This window comes from Cornus florida, unplaced genomic scaffold, assembly GCF_030987335.1.
Source record: "Cornus florida cultivar Cherokee Brave unplaced genomic scaffold, ASM3098733v1 CherokeeBrave_3.0.0_Hap2_Chr05, whole genome shotgun sequence".
Lineage (NCBI taxonomy): Eukaryota > Viridiplantae > Streptophyta > Magnoliopsida > Cornales > Cornaceae > Cornus > Cornus florida.
Genome location: NW_026775575.1, coordinates 99,687,512 through 99,705,739, shown reverse-complemented (window position 1 = coordinate 99,705,739; position 18,228 = coordinate 99,687,512). Strand labels below are relative to the sequence as shown.

At 33.1% G+C, this 18,228-nt stretch overlaps 3 protein-coding genes across 3 annotated transcripts; 2 read left to right on the top strand and 1 right to left on the bottom strand.

The window, feature by feature from the left end:
- Positions 1-502: 502 nt before the first annotated feature.
- Positions 503-5,297, bottom strand: LOC132307940 (uncharacterized). The gene is made up of 8 exons (XM_059805842.1): positions 4,902-5,297; positions 4,630-4,651; positions 3,663-3,719; positions 3,504-3,585; positions 1,551-1,646; positions 1,346-1,470; positions 1,225-1,243; positions 503-993 (listed from the first exon to the last, which is right to left on the bottom strand). The coding sequence occupies exons 1-8, from the start codon at positions 4,999-5,001 to the stop codon at positions 727-729; spliced, it is 768 nt and encodes a 255-aa protein (XP_059661825.1). The 5' UTR covers positions 5,002-5,297; the 3' UTR covers positions 503-726.
- A 2,752-nt stretch (positions 5,298-8,049) lies between these two features.
- LOC132309843 (uncharacterized) lies at positions 8,050-9,392 on the top strand. Its single transcript, XM_059808107.1, has 4 exons — positions 8,050-8,604; positions 8,749-8,916; positions 9,026-9,154; positions 9,258-9,392. Exons 1-4 carry the CDS (start codon positions 8,050-8,052, stop codon positions 9,390-9,392), a joined length of 987 nt encoding a protein of 328 aa, XP_059664090.1.
- Positions 9,393-15,412: 6,020 nt separating this feature from the next.
- LOC132310405 (uncharacterized) lies at positions 15,413-17,917 on the top strand. Its single transcript, XM_059808578.1, has 4 exons — positions 15,413-16,168; positions 16,311-16,478; positions 16,589-16,717; positions 17,443-17,917. The coding sequence occupies exons 1-4, from the start codon at positions 15,620-15,622 to the stop codon at positions 17,545-17,547; spliced, it is 951 nt and encodes a 316-aa protein (XP_059664561.1). The 5' UTR covers positions 15,413-15,619; the 3' UTR covers positions 17,548-17,917.
- Positions 17,918-18,228: the final 311 nt, after the last annotated feature.

Sequence of the window (18,228 nt, the reverse complement as noted above, 5' to 3'; positions counted from 1 at the left end):
GGTTAACTACAAAAGAGGGTCATGGCCTATAAATAGACCATGACGGGTGGAAAGTAAAGGAAGGAGCTAGGGAGAAGAGAGAGAGAGAGAGAGAAAGTAAGAGTGAGAGAGATGAAACGGAATATTGTATCTTCAACTACCAACTCAACTCGTGACACTTTTAAAAACCATCATTTTAGAATCTCGTTTTGCATTTTTCTGTGCTGACCATTTTTTTTTTTTTTTTTTTTTTTTTGTTAATGATCAAATCATGCTCGAATTTCACTAACATTTAGCATTTATCTTATTTTAGTGATTAGGGTTTACTCCTAATTTTTTTGTGATTTTTGGAAACTATCAAATTAAACTGTTTTTAAGATTCGCAAAAAAAGTTGCAGAGTTCAAAGCATAAGAAACTGAATGAAATCACAGAAGGAGCTCCAAGTCTCTTATTAACACCAGAAGTTGCAAAATGAGTGAATGCTAAGCTATGCACAGATTCAGATTTACATAGAGCCACGCATTGTAGGTAAATAAATAAGAGGGTATAATATTTGGGTTATATCTATGTTTGACAAGTAATTTGTTTTCAATCTATAATCAATTATTTAAAACACACCAAGAACTAATCACCATACCACTCCTCCAAGTTCAATATAATAGCATGCCATGCCAACAATTGTTGATACGCAGGTAAGTATAATACGATTTTTTTTCTAGCAAACAATGTACCACACACCAGAAGGATCACTTTTGATAGGCAGGGGGAGGATAACCGGCTGGAGGGTAGGCTTGAGCCTGAGCAGGAGGAGGATAACCGGCTGGAGGGTAGCCTTGAGCCTGAGCAGGGGGCGGATAACCATAGGGCTGTCCATAAGCAGGTTGAGGAGCATATCCAACAGCGGGAGGATATTGCTGATCAAGCCGTGACATCTGCTGGACAGGGGGAACTGCCATCGCCGGCTGTGGCCCAAACTTCCCATCACGTTTGTCCATTTCGACCTTGTGTTGTGTCTGCAATACTTAACATCAATATCAACCTATGTATTGATGACATGATATGTATGTACATAACACAAGAAATAAAATGACAACCGTTTCCATTTAATATAACAAAGTGTCTAGCAACATTTGTCCAAGTGGATTTCTTTTGCATAGAATTCTTTGTCAAGCACTTCCCATGAAATTAAATTGATATTATTATAATTACCGATTTGCAAAGTAAATTATTTATCTCTTGCATACCTGCATGCATGCACAAACTCTGCACAAACAAAAAAAATTAACAGTATATCAGAAGGATATTTTATAATTACTTGAACTCAGTGTTAACAATGAGTGAGTAGTTGGGGAAGGAAAGCCTTACGAGCAATAAACCAGATCTGCCAAACAATTTAGTATCTGAGAAGCCTCTCGAAGTTCATCACTTCCAACAATGCACGCAATTATGGAAAATATGCATGCAATTTGTTGTAGGCAGACCATGAAACCCTAGATACAAGGAAGAAATGTTTTAACCAAAAGCATATGACGTGATACGAATTTGAGAGAGAGAGAGAGAGAGAGAGTACAATAATGCAATTATCACATTGTGTTGTCTGTATGTTGAACTCATCTTGCAACAGAAATCGTGTTGAGGCTACTGAATTTCCGAAGCAGAGGAAAACCTGAAAATTTTCAAAATAAGAAGAGAGTTGATAACAAGTGGAAAATGTGTTCTATACAGCTCCAACAATTAAAAATAAGAACAGAAGGAATAGGCTTTGGATATGTAAATTACAAACCTAGAATCATTTTAAGCATCCGTTTCCTTCATGTAAAATGGCTATCAAGGGAAGACAATTTCCTAAAATGTCTTTTTTACAAAGCAATAAGGAGGTATTCATTCGGAAACAGGCAATCATTCTCTAGGGATACAGCTAGCATAGAAAAGCCTAAGATCACAAATCAGAGCAAGAAACAGAGACAAAAATATGGGCTGACGCAACAACTCCTGCTAAATATGTATCATTACTGCAACAGCAAAATTGCCCAGTAGCCACAGTAAGTCACCTAGAGTTTCATTCACAAAAAGATTATTTTTTAAAATACTAGCAACGATGGATGCTATATAGACAGCATAACTGGCAGCAAATGCTTAGTCAAGAACTTACAGGGAATTACTGTGAAAAAGAATTACTTTTATAAAATGCTATATAGAAACATGAAGGTAACTCTACTACGATACACATGGAGAAGAAACCAGAAGTAGAAACATAACAAAGATCCTCATTTGTGCATTCCTTGCAAAATTTGGAGAAACATAACAAAGATCCTTATTTGTGCATTCCTTTGTCCCTTCCCTTTCACTTCACATAAGTAGTGGTGGTAGTGAACTCTACGCTTGTGCACTCCATCACATATTCTCTCTCGCTCTATCCTGCCTTCATGAAAGTTGCGTTTCAGTCTGGAGATCAGAACGCAGACTGTCCCAATCAAATAGACATAGCTTTCTGGAATTATTTGTAATTTCTATTTACTCCTAAATTTTGTTAGTAGTAGTTGTCTGATACGGGTTCTTTCAGCATCTAGCAACAATGACATCAATCTGGACACCAGGACATGTGTTCATGGATAGCATAGATGAGGAGACGTAATGAATGGAGTTCTCTTCCAAGGAGAGGGACTCAGATATCGGACTGTAAGGATCCATGAGCAAGCAAAATCCTAAAGGAACTACCGGGAAGTATACTAATAAGTATCATGACAGAATTGCTTCTGATGGAAAAGATATCAAATTTTCAAATAGCTCAAATTAAAAATATAGGTTTTCAGCCATACTTTCTGGCTCTAGATATGAATTGGAGGACATTCTTGGAAGCCAAAGAGGCTGACCAAAGCTTACATGGGATGAAGTAATTGAAAACAGCTTAAAAAAATTAAAATTAAGAGAAGACATGGTGTATAAAGGAAAGAATCGAAAAGGAGAATACATGTGGCCTACACAATCAATATGGGATAAAGGCAAGGATGATGATGACATTCTCGGTAGCTAATGATGCCCAACCTATTATGGAAAATCTAAATTTCAATTCATTCAGCTTATCATAAGAAATTAATGTAATATGTGAAGAAAAATTACTACGATGGAAGACATTCAAAGCAAATAAGTGATCTGCAGAGATGAGGAAATGCTACAACCCACTGAGTGGCCTCTTAAACAGAAAAACCATATTCTTGTCTTTTATTTATTTATTTATTTATTTTTCAGTCTCCTCCCTCCTGACAATTAAAGTATATGATATCTAGTAGTAGAGCGCTAATTTCTTCCTCAATCTTCATTTAAGTCAGATGTCTACACACAATTAGAAAAGGAAGCAGAGGAAACCAAAAAAAGAAAAAGAAAAAAGAATAGGATAGATGGAAACATAGGGAATTGCAGATATCCAGCAGCGAGTAGGAATTAAACTACAACTTTTGGAGATGAATGATATACACAATTAGAAAAGGAAGCACAGGAAACCAAATTCGAATTACTATTGTACCTCGGTGCAAAGGCACAATTCAGGACAATGGCTTTCTCCACATCGACCACTGCAGGGCATATAACCAGCACAGCAAACATACCTATGACAGATGTGGATAAAAATAGTTACACATAAGGTCAGTCATTACCAGACTCGAGATTAGATAGCATGAATTACCTTGACATGTCATTATAAAGCGCTCGCTTCCGAAGCAAGTAGGACACACATGGGGCACTGCAATGAAGTAGAGGGTAACTTAGTTGCAGTGTGAGATGGAAGGAAAGCAAAATCCATAGAGACACCTCACAAGGTACAAAAGTAAAACCCAAAAGCAAGAATTGCATAGAGTTAAAATCAAATTAAAAATAAAATCACGAAATCAACCACATGTAATTGAGGATTAAGGCTCCTTTTTTCTTTTCTTGATTTGACTTTTTGTTGGCTTTGTTGCTGAATTGACATTGGCATTTTTCCCCTAACATGCTTCCCAAGTCCCTTTCTAAACTCTTAACTCTTCAGTTAGTCGTAGAATGGGCAACATTGCATATAAGAGTAGATCTATCATCCTATTAGCAACAATGTTGCATTTCCACAAGAAAATTTAATATCAAATAGAGAAAACAACAAACTTCAACTGGTAAATATTTCTGCAACAAGTACAGGGGAATTGTTCATACTTGCTGAGCAATATAGATTTATGAAATCAATTGAAAGTTCTTATTCATTCCTAATAATCTTAAACCTGAATATTGAAGTTGCCTATATATATATATACACACACATACATAAAAGAGGACAGATTTTACATTATACATAAAAACAGACCCCCAAAATGAAAACAAGCATCTGTAATGTAGGTTAGGGAAATTCAATAATTTAATCAGCAAAAAATCATTCAATTGATCAATTCCATAGTTCTAAATTCACGATCAAACAATAGACCAGTATCGGGGTTTGGAGAAATAGATCGAATTAATGAAAATCAACCCTGTTATCAATTAGTTTAGAACCTCAATTTTTTCAAATAAGAACCACATAAATCAACAAATTAATGCCACAAAAAATAAAAATAAAATAAGAAACGAATTCTTTAAATCAGATCTAAGAAGCACAGAAAATTCAAGTAACAGATCACAGGACTTACCACCACACTGCTAAGCAGCAATCTGCACAAACGTAAATCAAAACAAATCAACCGATCAGGGAATCAAGAAAGAAAATTAAAATATATATACATAGAAAATTAATATATAAATATATATATATATATGACATAGCACGATCAATACATGCCTACATACATAGATACATACATATATACATATATGTATGTATGTATGTATATGTATATGTATATGTATATAGCTTTAGATAGAGAAGAAATTGATGGGGAAAGAGAGGAGGGAGGGTGAGTACAAGGACAGTCGGCCCCAATGGCGCTGGTGAGATCGGTGTGCCAGACGTTGCGGTAGTTCTGGCGCTCCTGCATCTTTTCCAGCTGCTGCTCCGCCCCCATGGCGATAAGATTTTTCTGTTACCAGAACTGGATACGAAAACCTAGCTTCTCTTTTTCGAGAAAGACGAAGAAGAAGAAGACGACGACAACGACAACGACCAGAGAGCCCCCTTTTGAAAATTAAATAATTGAATGACTATTATAAGCACTAGAAAAATATAAAGCCCTTCTGGAAGGGTTGGACTTTTATAAATAAGTGAGATTTTCACGTTCCGAACCAGCTAAGATAGGGAATACTTTGAAGACGACGACGACTTCGACGATCTCTGCAACTAATTATTTATTGGTGGATTATTTTTAGTACCCACTGCTACATTTGCGGAATTATCAAGCTATGAACACGCACGCGCGCATTGGCGCGCGCACACATGTATGAAAATAGTAAGAAAATTAATTACATATGCATGGTAAAACACTATTTATTGATCTTCAATGACCAAATTGCCGTCAACTTTAAGAGTATGCTTATTTTTTATTAGGATAATTACACTTACCTTCTCTGAAAATTGCCTAAATAACATGGACCTCACTCTTGCGTTCAAAAATAACATTGACATTCCCAATCAATTTTGACTTTCACATGCTAAATGATTATGAGTAGTTTAAGGACCGAATTTGGTAGTTATTAAACTTAATTTTTGTGAGAAGAATGGTGGGTCCCATCACATGAGGTCATGGTAATTACAGTCTTTAATTCATTATTCAATTATTATTATACTCATTTTATACTTATTATTTCAACTTACAAACAAAATATCATTTTCAATTTTTTTAAGAACATTCTCGAGTTTTAAATCGAATTTTGAGCATGTTATTAGCTGATAAGAGTGTCAAAATTATGATAGGGGAGGTCAGTGTTACTCAGACCTAAGTCAGAGCCTCAGAGGGGACGTCAACATTATATTTAAAATTAGCGAGAAAATTCGTATTATTAGGTAATTTATAAGAATGATAATTGTAATTATTCTGTTTTTATTTGTTAAGAGGAAGGGAAGAAAATGGAGGTGAGAGAGTTTGGATGGGTATTTATTATTTGGTACAAGGAAGAGTTTGGGGAGATGATAAAAGGCTGATTAATAAGCATTTGCTCCAGTTTACAATCTATATGTCGAAAGTTAGATAGAAGTAAAAGAAAAGGTGGAAAAAGTTGAATAACTGTAACATAAAGCGTCATAATATTTTTTATAAAAAATTGTACTTTAATACAAATGACAACCCATCTCACGTTTCTTTCTCTGTCACACACCAGGAATGATAATATGAGCTGTGCTACATGTATGTAAATGCTAATAGATAAAGGTACACTCAAGAACAAAATCATAATCTCTATTAAGGGCAATATAGTCTTTTACAACCAATTAAAAATAGTGTAACTGTCTTTCTTTTTTATTATTTTCATATACGTGAAAAATGACTTTAATTTTCAATGTTTTTGTAATAAAGGGTTTCCAATTTCACTAAATTGTAGTATTTTCAAAGACTTATTTTCTGAAGCCCCGTACATATGAAATACGGTAAATAAGATAACCTTTTGTACGAGTAAGTAACAATAATTTTTTTTTTTTTAATAGCACGATGTTGGAAGCTCTTGTCAAACGTCAATTTCGAGTGGGATGGAGCCAATTAAGACTTTTACATGCCCACTTAAGCTGGGTCTAACAAGTTATAATTTTTTTTTTTTTTAATAAATTATACTAACTTTTTCTGAATTTTGAACAAATCACACGAGTATATCATTTTGCGGTTATTATTCAAACTTCTCCTAAAACTATTGGCGGGCCGTCAAAAAAAAAAATTGGAGTGTAAAAACTTAATAATACATTATATTATAATAATATTTATACTGTATTTCATACAATGGAGGGATAAAATATTCAATTTTATCTAACAAATCGGCCGTAAAAAAAAAATGCTAAGGATGTTAATGGACACACATGCCAAATGTCAGTGAAGATTAAAGTAATAAATATTAAACGATCTACTCGTGCATAATTTGCCTAAATCCCAAAGGAAGTTCGTGTTCCATATTCTTTTAACTTTTTGACGGTATATATTTGTAAAGTATTAAGAAATGCACCCTGAAATTTATCCTTTTAGAAAAATCTCTCAATTTATTTTTCTTTTCTCATTTACACCTACTTATCTTTTTCTAATTCCTTTCATTTCCTTCAAAAAAAAAAAAAAAAATTATATTACTCTTCTTCAATCAAATACTAATTTATTCTCTTTCAATGTTCTCTCATTTTTATTTTTATTTTTATTCTCCTTTTATACTTTTGTTACTCGTGTAATTTTATAATATTAGTATTCTATATATTTGAAATAATCCTAAATTTTTTTAGTTAAAAAATTACATAATATTTGAATCTTGATTATTATAGTAATATTTTTTGGTTTGTTGTGTGGTAACGGTCATGTTAATTGAAAAGAAATAAAAAATAAAAAAAAAAAGAAAAAGGAAAAAAAAAGGTTACTTTCTTATGTTTATTATGCTCGCTGAATCAAATTCTTAGTACTGTTCTTATGAGCACCCACCCGTTACAAGTAGACTCAAACACTTAATCCGTTTCATGTCTCCATTGTTATCGGATTCTCTCACCGTTAGGGTGGATACATACACAGGCCAGACTGCAAATTCACATGAAACTCCACCTAAAAGCCCACGGGTCATATGACAAATATCCAACCCATTATCACAACTAGTCTCCGGATGCCATCCGACCCGTTACAACCATTTGTTTTTAATTGAGCTCTGGACCCTAAGGAGGCCGTTATAAAATTGGTCTGTTCTACACACACACACACTGAGAGAGAGAGAGAGAGAGAGAGAGAGCATAAAAAACCAAACAGAGAGAAGAGAAATGAGTTTCTTGTCGTCTTCCTCTCTTGTTCTCAATCGTTTTGATTAATAAATAAACCTACCCAAAGTGTCCTCACTTTCACTCGTGTTTGGACTGCTCCAAAACCAACTTTTAAATACAAAACACCAAAAGGGGGAAAGCAATATAAAGCTTAATTTATTATTTTTCAATCTCAGTGCTGTTTTCAATGGCTTCTGAACTCTTTGTATTTGATGCTTCTTTCTATTCTGATCCTTTCTCTCCTTTCTCTGCCTCAACCATTGATGTCCTTCAAACAATTGACAACAACAACAACACAACCCTGCAAAACCCAGTTGATTTAACCAATTGTTTTAACCAAATTACCCTTGATTTCCTCTCTTCTTCTCCCCCAACTCGCCAAGTGGAAAATCTCACTCTCTGCCAAGCAACCCATTTGAAAATTGCTTCAAATTCTGCAAATCCATTCACAGAGTCCTCTGCTTTGGAGGTCAAAGCAGAGGAATGTCAATTGGGTTTTCAACCCTCTTATAATCATCAGTCCTTTGAGCCTCAAAGTTATGGTGGTCCTGAGAATGCAGTAAAGATGATGCAGAGAAGCTTCAGTAGCAACTATGTTGATGGAAAACCTGAGTTTTTGTATCAATCTGGCTTTGATAATTTCATAAACTCTCCAATTTTTCAACCTCAAGTCTTGAGCTCACCTAAAAACAGCTGTGCCACTGGACAAATAAGAAACGCTTGCAGCACAGGAGATTTACAAGTTAGTTCATCATCTACATAGCCTTCTATATATATATATTTGTGTTTATATAATATATAGCTCTGTTTCCCCTGTTTTTGTTTTCTTGTTATCTTCGTTTTTGTCATATGCAATCAAATAGTGGTTACCTTTCATCTTTTTCAGAAGATGAAAACAAACCACAGGTTGTCATTGAGTCCTTTAGCTGCAGAAAGCTCAATCATGGTGGGAGAAATTTTCAAAGCGCGACGATACAGTGCAAAAGAGAGGAAAGAGAGGATTCACAAATACAGAGCAAAGCGTACCCATAGAAATTTCAACAAGACAATTAAGGTAACATAATCAACATCTCAATTTTACATTTCAATTGTACAAAAAAAATTTTAATTGTGTATGATTAATCTGAATGTTGGTTGGCATTTTGTTATTTTGTTGATACAAGTATGCATGCCGGAAAACACTAGCAGACAGTCGAATTAGGATTCGTGGCAGATTTGCACGAAACGATGAAATTGGAGAGGTTTCCAAAGCTGCAAATATGAATCAATGTGAAGAAGAAGATGATCTCTGGGTAATTATTCTCTCTTCTATACTTAAATGACTATGCTAACGTATCATTGTCTAATCTTTTACAGTAATAAGAAAATATTTTGTCACAAATGATTCATCCAAAGCACCTCTTATTGGATTATTTTGAGAGTGTTGCTTTGTACTGTCGGAAAAGTCTAGGGATGCTTTGTGGACAGTCAAGGCCTGGCAACCACAGTTACTCTGCGTTTTTACTTCAGAGTGGATTCAATACTATTTGAAAGCCTATTTGGTAACATATATTTATTGCAAGATTTTTTAAAGTAAAAATATTAAAACATGTTTGATAAATCAAATATTGCAAGTTTGAAAAATTAATAGTTAATTAAAAATGTCATTTTAGAGTTTTTTTTTTTTTTTTTTTTTTGAACCATGCTTTTGCTACCGGAAGTATCAATTATTTGCTTTCGATTTTGACACTTTTTTTGGAAGGGCTTTGGTACTATTCAAATCGCACCAAATGTTATTAAACATGCTTCGTGCTTTTGATTAGCTAAAGTGCATTGGTAGAAGCAAAAAAAAACACAAAGTAGAAGCAATTGCCAAACAGGGCCTAAAGCATTTCTCTTATTTAGAATACAACAATTATTATACTTCAAAAAGGAAAAGAAAAATATGGGTTATTTAAAATATACAAAAATATATGAAATATTTTGATTTTGATTTTGGTTACCATTTGTAGGTTGATGGGTTCAATGTGGAAGAGTTCAGTACTGATCCGACCCTTTTTCAGTACTATAGCTATCAATAATTGAAAGAAAAAAAAAACAAAATAACCAGCAAAATTCAGTACTGATCCGACCCTTTTTCAGTACTATTGCAAAGGCACAATTCAGGACAATGACTTTCTCCACATCGACCACTGCAGGACATATAACCAGCACAGCAAACATACCTATGACAGATGTGGATAAAAATAGTTACACATAAGGTCAGTCATTACCAGAGTCGAGATTAGATAGCATGAATTACCTTGACATGTCATTATAAAGCGCTGGCTTCCGAAGCAAGTAGGACACACATGGGGCACTGCAATGAAGTAGAGGGTAAATTAGTTGCAGTGTGAGATGGAAGGAAAGCAAAATCCATAGAGACACCTCACGAGGTACAAAAGTAAAACCCAAAAGCAAGAATTGCATAGAGTTAAAATCAAATTAAAAATAAAATCAGGAAATCAACCACATGTAATTGAGAATTAAGGCTCCGCTTTTTCTTTTCTTGATTTGACTTTTTGTTGGCTTTGTTGCTGAATTGACATTGGCATTTTTCCCCTAACATGCTTCCCAAGTCCCTTTCTAAACTCTTAACTCTTCGGTTGGTCGTAGAACAGGCAACATTGCATATAAGAGTACACCTATCAGCCTATTAGCAACAATATTATCAAATATTTCTGCAACTAAGTACAGGGGAATTGCTCGTACTTGCTGAGCAATATAGATTTATGAATTCAATTGAAAGTTCTTATTCACTCCCTAATAATCTTAAACCTGAATATTGAAGTCGCCTAAATATATATACATATATATAAGAGGACAGATTTTACCTTATGCATTAAAACAGACCCCCAAAATGAAAACAAGCATCTGTAATGTGGCTTAGGCAAATGTAGGAGTGGGTACTAAAAATAATCACCAATAAATAATTAGTTGCAGAGATCGTCGTCGTCTTCAAAGCATTCCTTATCTTAGCTGGTTCGGAACGTGAAAATCTCACTTATTTATAAAAGTCCAAGCCTTCCGGAAGGGCTTTATATTTTTCTAGTGCTTATAATAGTCATTCAATTATTTAATTTTCAAAAGGAGGCTCTCTGGTCGTTGTCGTTGTCGTTGTCGTCGTCTTCTTCTTCGTCTCTCTCGAAAGAGAGAAGCTAGGTTTTCGTATCCAGAAGGTCTGCGAGCAGAAAAATCTTGTCGGCATGGGGGCGGAGCAGCAGCTGGAAAAGATGCAGGAACGCCAGAACTACCTCAACGTCTGGCACACCGATCTCACCAGCGCCATTGGGGCCGACTGTCCTTGTACTCACCCTCCCTCCTCTCTTTCCGTATCAATTTATTTCTCTATCTAAAGCTATATACATATACATATATATACATATATGTATTTATGTATTTAGGCATGTATTGATCGTGCTATGTCATATATATATATATTAATTTTCTTACTATATAATTACATATGCATGGTAAAACAGTATTTATTGATCTTCAATGACCAAATTGCCCTCGACTTTAGTGAGTACGCTTATTTTTTATTGGGATAATTACACATACTCTCTAGTAAATTGCCTATATAACATGAACCTCACTTGTGCTTTCAAAAATAATATTGACATTTCCTGTCACCGTTGACTTTCACCCTTTCATGGTAAATGATTATGAGCAGTTTAAGAACTGAATTCAGTAGTTACCAAACTTAATTTATGTGACAAGAATGATCGGTCTCATCACACGACGTCTATCGAATTCAACCCTTAAATCATTATTCACTTATTATTATACTCATTTTATACTTATTTTTTCAACATATGAACAAAATAACATTTTCAAGCTTTTTAAGAATATTGTTTTTAATCCAATTTTGAACATATTATCAGTTGTTAAGAGTGTCAAATTTTATACAAGGGAAATCAATGTTACTCAGACCAAAGTCAGAAGGGACGCCAATATTATATTTAAAACTAGAGAGAAAATTCATGTTCTTACGTAATTTATAAGAATGATAATTGTAACTATTCCGTTTTTATTTGATAAGAGGAAAGGAAGAAAATGGAAGTGAGAGAGTTTGGATGGGTCTTTAATATTTGGTACAAGGAAGAGTTGGGGAGATAATAAAAGGCTGATTAATAAGCTTACAATCTTTATGTCGAAAATTAGATAGAAGTAAAAGAAAGGGAGGAAAAAGTTGAATAACCGTAACATAAAGTGACATCACATTTTTTATAAAAAAAATAAAAATTTGCACATTAATACAAATGACAACACATCTCACGTTTCTTTCTCTGTCACACCAGGTATAATATGAGCTGTGCTCCATGTATGTAATACTAATATATAAAGGTCTGATCTCAAGAACAAAATCATAATCTCTATTAAGGGCAATATGGTCTTTTAAAATCAATGAAAAATCGTGCAACTTTCTTTCTTTCTTTTTTACTTTCATATATGTGAAAATAGAGTTTAATTTTCAATGTTCTTGTAATAAGGTTTCCAATTTCACTAAATTGTATTTTGAAGATTATTTTCTGAAGTATGAAATACAGTAAATAAGATCACATTTTTTTGTTTTTTTTTTTTTTTTTTATAGCACGAGTGGGCTAACGTTGGAGGCTCTCGTCTCACGTCCATTTCGAGTGGGATGGAGCCGATTAAGACTTTTACATGCCCCATTAAGCTGGGTCTCACAAGTTATAAATTTTTTTTTTTTAATAAATTATACTAACTTTTTTCTGAATTTTGAATAAATTACACTTGAGTATACCATTTAATTACACATGATTGTTATTTTGACTTCTCTTAAAACCGTTGGCCGTAGGAGTGAGCGAATAATTCGTTAATTCGGTCCGAACCAATTTGATTCGTATGGTTCGATTCGGTTTTCATATCTTATGGTTCGGAGGTGGTTACAGATTGGGTCATGAAAAAACTGATCCGATCCAATCTGATTCATTACCTTAATTATATATTAATATTATATATATATATATATATATATATATATATATATATAACACTATATACTGGTATATACAATATACTTACTATATTTTTATTTTTTTATTTATTATTTAGGACTTCTCACTTTTGGATGATTTACAATTCTATTTTGCTATTAGGTAATTTAAATTTGTGGTGATATATGTTAAAAAGTTAGTTACAGGTTTTTAATTACTAATTTGATATTTTAATAAGACATAAAGTGTAATCATATTGGGCTGTTTGAAAAGCCTAATCCGTGTAAACCGAACCGATCCGATCCGTTATTTTACGGATCGAGTTTGGTTCGAATTGAAAGTCCTCACGGATCGGATCAGTTCGGTTTCAGATTTCACCAATCCATTGAACTTTCCTCCCAAACCGAACCGATCCAATCCGTGATCAGCCCTAGTTGGCCGGCGGTCGAAAAAAAAAATTTGAGTCTAAAAACTTAATAATACATTATATTAAAATAATATTAATACTGCATTTTGCACAATGGAAGGACAAAATAATCAATTTGATCTAATAGGTTTGCCAAAAAGAAAATGCTAAGAATGTTAATGAACACACATGTCAAATGTCAGCGGAGATTAAAGTAATAAATATTAAACGGTCTACCTGTGTGTAATTTACTTAAATCTCAAAGAAAGTCTGTCTGTGTACCATATTCTTTTAACTTTTTGACTGTATATATTTGTAAAATATTAAGAAATGCACCCTGAAATTTATCCTGTTAGAAAACTCTCTCAATTTATTTTTCTTCTCTCTTTTACACCTACTTCTCTTCTTCTAATTCCTTTTATTTAATTCAAATAAAAAAATAAAATAAAATATATATATTACCCTTCTTCAATCAAATACTAACTAATTTTTTCTCTTTCAACGTTCCCTCATTTAATTTTTCTTTTTATTCTCCTTTTATACTTTTGTTACTCGCGTAATTTTATAATATTTGTATTCTATATATTTAAAATAACCCTGAAGTTTTTTTAGTTAAAAATTTTACATAATATTTGAATCTTGATTATTACACTTCTACTTTTTGATTTGTTGTGTGTTAACAGTCATGTTAATTGGAAAAAATAAAATTACTCTCTTATGTTTACAATGCCCCAAACCAAATTCTTGGCTCCGTTCCTATGAGCACCTATCTGTTACAAGTAGGACGGAGTTAGAATTTTTTTTTCTTCAGGGAGGCAAATTATAGTATTTTATATCATAACATATATTTATCATATAATATATATGTATAGAAGTCAATGTTTATGAGTATATATATATATTAGCATAACATATATTTATCATATAATGTATAGTATTTTATAGCATAACATATATTTATCACATAATGTATATATATATATAAGTCAATGTTTATATAGAGAGAGATCGTAATATTTTTGTGATGAAATTAATTTACAGATATAAAATATAAAGAATTAAAGAAACAATTTAGGAGAAAGAAAAAAAAAATATATATATATATATAGGATTCTAAGAAAAATGAAGAAATTAAGGAGAACACTTTCTATATTTTTATAAAAAATATATATATTATTATAAAATATATATATATAAAATATAAGAGAGAAAGAAAATTCAAGAAAGGCACATGCCCCCGTCCTTTAACTCCCTGTGTCCCTGCAAGTAGACTCGAGCGCTTAGTCTGTTTTATGTCTCCACTGTTTTCGGATTCTCTCGCCATTAGGGGGGATGGATAGACTGGCCAATCTGACTGCAAAATCACATGGAACCCCACCTAAAAGCCCACGGGTCATATGACAAATATCCAAACCCATTATCACAACTAGTCTCCCGATGCCATCCGACCCATTACAACCAATCTCCATTTGTTTTTAATTGTGCCCTGGCCTATAAGGGTGTATTTGGATAGATAAAAAAAAAAAAATGATAGTAATATTTTCTATTCGGATAGATAGGGGAGAAAAAAAAAAAAAATAATAGTTATTCTTGAAGAGAGAAAAGAAAAAAAAGAATAGGGACTAAATTACTGTCTTACCATTTCATAACCGCTTCACACATTAGGATATTTTGGAATGTTTAAAAAAGAAAAATAAAAAATAAAAATAATGGGTGAAAACAAATTTGCAGACCAAGCTAATTGCTCCGTAACAATATATTTTAAATATTTCCTTTTGGAAAATTAGGCTTCGTTTATTTTTCTTTTGTAAGAAGAATATTTCTTTAAATAATTGGGACATAAATGGAATAATTTATTTGTATGTTAATTTGTAGATGGTATTTTTTGTATTAAGTATTCGTCACTTACTCTACTATCATTTCTTTCCATATCTTCTCAAATTAAGAGAAAAAGCAAATGAGAATAGAAAGTAATAAATATCTTTTCCTATCTCACCCTATCTTTTTTCTCTCTTTCACTTAACCCACCCAAACACACTTCCATCCCATCCTATGGTTTATTTTCTCTCCCTATCCCTCCAAATAAACCCTACCAAACACACCGAAGGAAGCCGTTATAAAATTGGTCTCTTCTACAGACAGAGAGAGAGAGAGAGCATAAACAACCAAACAGAGAGAAGATAAATGAGTTTCTTGTCATCTTCCTCTCTTGTTCTCAGTCGTTTTGATTAAATAAACCTACCTACCCAAAACGTCCTCACTTTAACTCGTGTTTGGACTGCTCCAAAACCAACTTTTGAATACAAAACACCAAAAGGGGGAAAGCAATATAAAGCTTCATTTGTACTTTTTCAATCTCAGTGTTGGTTTCAATGGCTTCTGAACTCTTTGTATTTGATGCTTCTTTCTATTCTGATCCTTTCTCCCCTTTCTCTGGCTCAACCATTGATGTCCTTCAAACAATTGATAACAACACAACCCTTCAAAACCCAGTTGATGAAACCAATTGTTTTGACCAAATTACCCCTGGTTTCCTCTCTTCTTCTCCCCCAAGTCACCAATTGAAAAATCTCTCTCTCTGCCAAACAACCCATTTGAAAAATGCTTCGAATTCTGCAAATCCATTCACAGTGTCCTCTGCTTTGGAGGTCAAAACAGAGGAATGTCAATTGCGTTTTCAACCCTCTTGTAATCATCAGTCCTTTGAGCCTCAAAGTTATGGTAGTCCTGAGAATGCAGTGAAGATGATGCAGAGAAGCTTCAGTAGCAACTATTTTAATGGAAAACCTGAGTTTTTGTATCAATCTGGCTTTGATAATCTCATCAACTCTCCAATTTTTCAACCTCAAGTCATGAGCTCACCTAAAAACAGTTTTGCCACTGGACAAATAAGAAAAGCTTGCAGCACAGGAGATTTACAAGTTAGTTCATCATCCACATAGCCTTCTATATTATATATTTGAGTTTATATAATATATAGCTCTGTTTCCCCTGTTTTGTTTTCTTGTTATCTTTGTTTTTGTCATATGCAATCAAATAGTGGTTACCTTTTATCTTTTTCAGAAGATGAAAACAAACCACAGGTTGTCATTGAGTCCTTTAGCTTCAGAGAGCTCATTCATGGTGGGAGAAATTTTCAAAGTGCGACGATACAGTGCAGAAGAGAGAAAAGAGAGGATTCACAAATACAGAGCAAAGCGTACCCATAGAAATTTCAACAAGACAATTAAGGTAACATAATCAACATCTCAATTCTACATTTCAATTGTACAAAAAAAAAAATTAATTGTGTATGATTAATTTGAATGTTGGTTGGCATTTTGTTCTTTTGTTGATACAAGTATGCATGCCGGAAAACACTAGCAGACAGTCGAATTAGGATTCGTGGCAGATTTGCACGAAGCGATGAAATTGGAGAGATTTCCAAAGCTGCAAATATGAATCAATGTGAAGAAGAAGATGATCTCTGGGTAATTATTCTCTCTTCTATACTTCAATGACTATGCTAACTTATTCTTGTCTAATCTTTTACAGTAATAAGAAAATATTTTGTCACTAGTGACTTCTTCAAAAGCACCTCTTATTGGATTATTTTGAGTGCGTTGCTTTGTACTGTCGCCACAGTCTATGGATGTCTCGTAGACAGTCTAAGGCCAGTTTGGTAACCACAATTGCATTTTGTTTTTGCTTTGAAGCGTGTTTAATACTATTTGAAAATTCTTTTTGTAACATATATTTGTTACAAGATTTTTTAATGTAAAAATATGAAGACATGTTTAGTAAAAAAAATATTGCTAGTTTGAAAAATTAATGGTTAATTAAAAACGTCATTTTAGAGATTTTTTTTTTTTTTTTTTTTTTTGAACCGTGCTTTTGCTACCGTGCGAAATCAACCGGAAGCATTAAAAGCTTTCAATTTTGACACTTTTTTTGGAAGTGCTTTGTTTTATATTCAAATCGTAGCAAATGTTATTAAACACGCTTCGTGCTTTTGATTAGTATATTGGCAGAAGCAAAAATACATGAAGTAGAAGCATTTGCCAAACAGGGCCTAAAGCATTTCTCTTATTTACAATTCAACAATTATTATAATTCAAAAAGGAAAAAAGGAAAAGAAAAATATGGGTTATGTAAAAAATACAAATATATAAGAAAAAAATTTGATTTTGATTTTGATTTTGGTTACCATTTGTAGCTTGATGGGTTCAATGTGGAAGAGAATGAAGTAGGAGTGAGAGGAGGAGCATATTTCAACAGTTCTGATCCAACCCTGTTTCAGCACTATAGCTATCAAAATTGAAGCTATTATGCAGAAACTTTCTTAGGATTGTTAAGAAATTCAGAAGGCTCGGCTAAATAAATCAATTGCATGGCAGGTGTTGAAATTGCATTCTGTTAGGTGTAGGCTAGCATCCTACTCTGAAATCTGGTTATGGGCATCATGTGCATTTTCTTGTATTTCTTTTTATTATTTCTAGCACTGTATATATATATTGTAATCAATAACAATTCCATGCCATGTTACTTATGTCATGTTTGCAACAGTGATGTTTGGTTTGTTTTCACTCATTTCCCTAGCAGAAAGTGAGAGTACTATGAGACCATGGAAGAACTTAAATTTTAACGTTTTCGTGTGTTAGAATGACCTAATGTAATCTGAAATTTTTTGTTTGGAGTAATCTAAGCAAGGATTTGTTTTCATTATAGAAAAGGCATTCTTAAATTTGAATGTTTAGGACATTTTACAACTATTTAGGCCTATTTGTGGTCAAAGAATGTAGCCCACGGGAGTCAAGTAATAAACGTCTATTAGTCTATCCATATACAATTTGTTCAAACCTCTTGAAATATATGTAATTTACCTATAATTTTTCATAGGCATTAAAATTTTGAAATTACCACATCTTCTTTTGACTAGCGAGGGAGTCAAAATCTCTTAATAAGTCAAAAGTTACAAATGCAGGTAAGATACATAAAATTT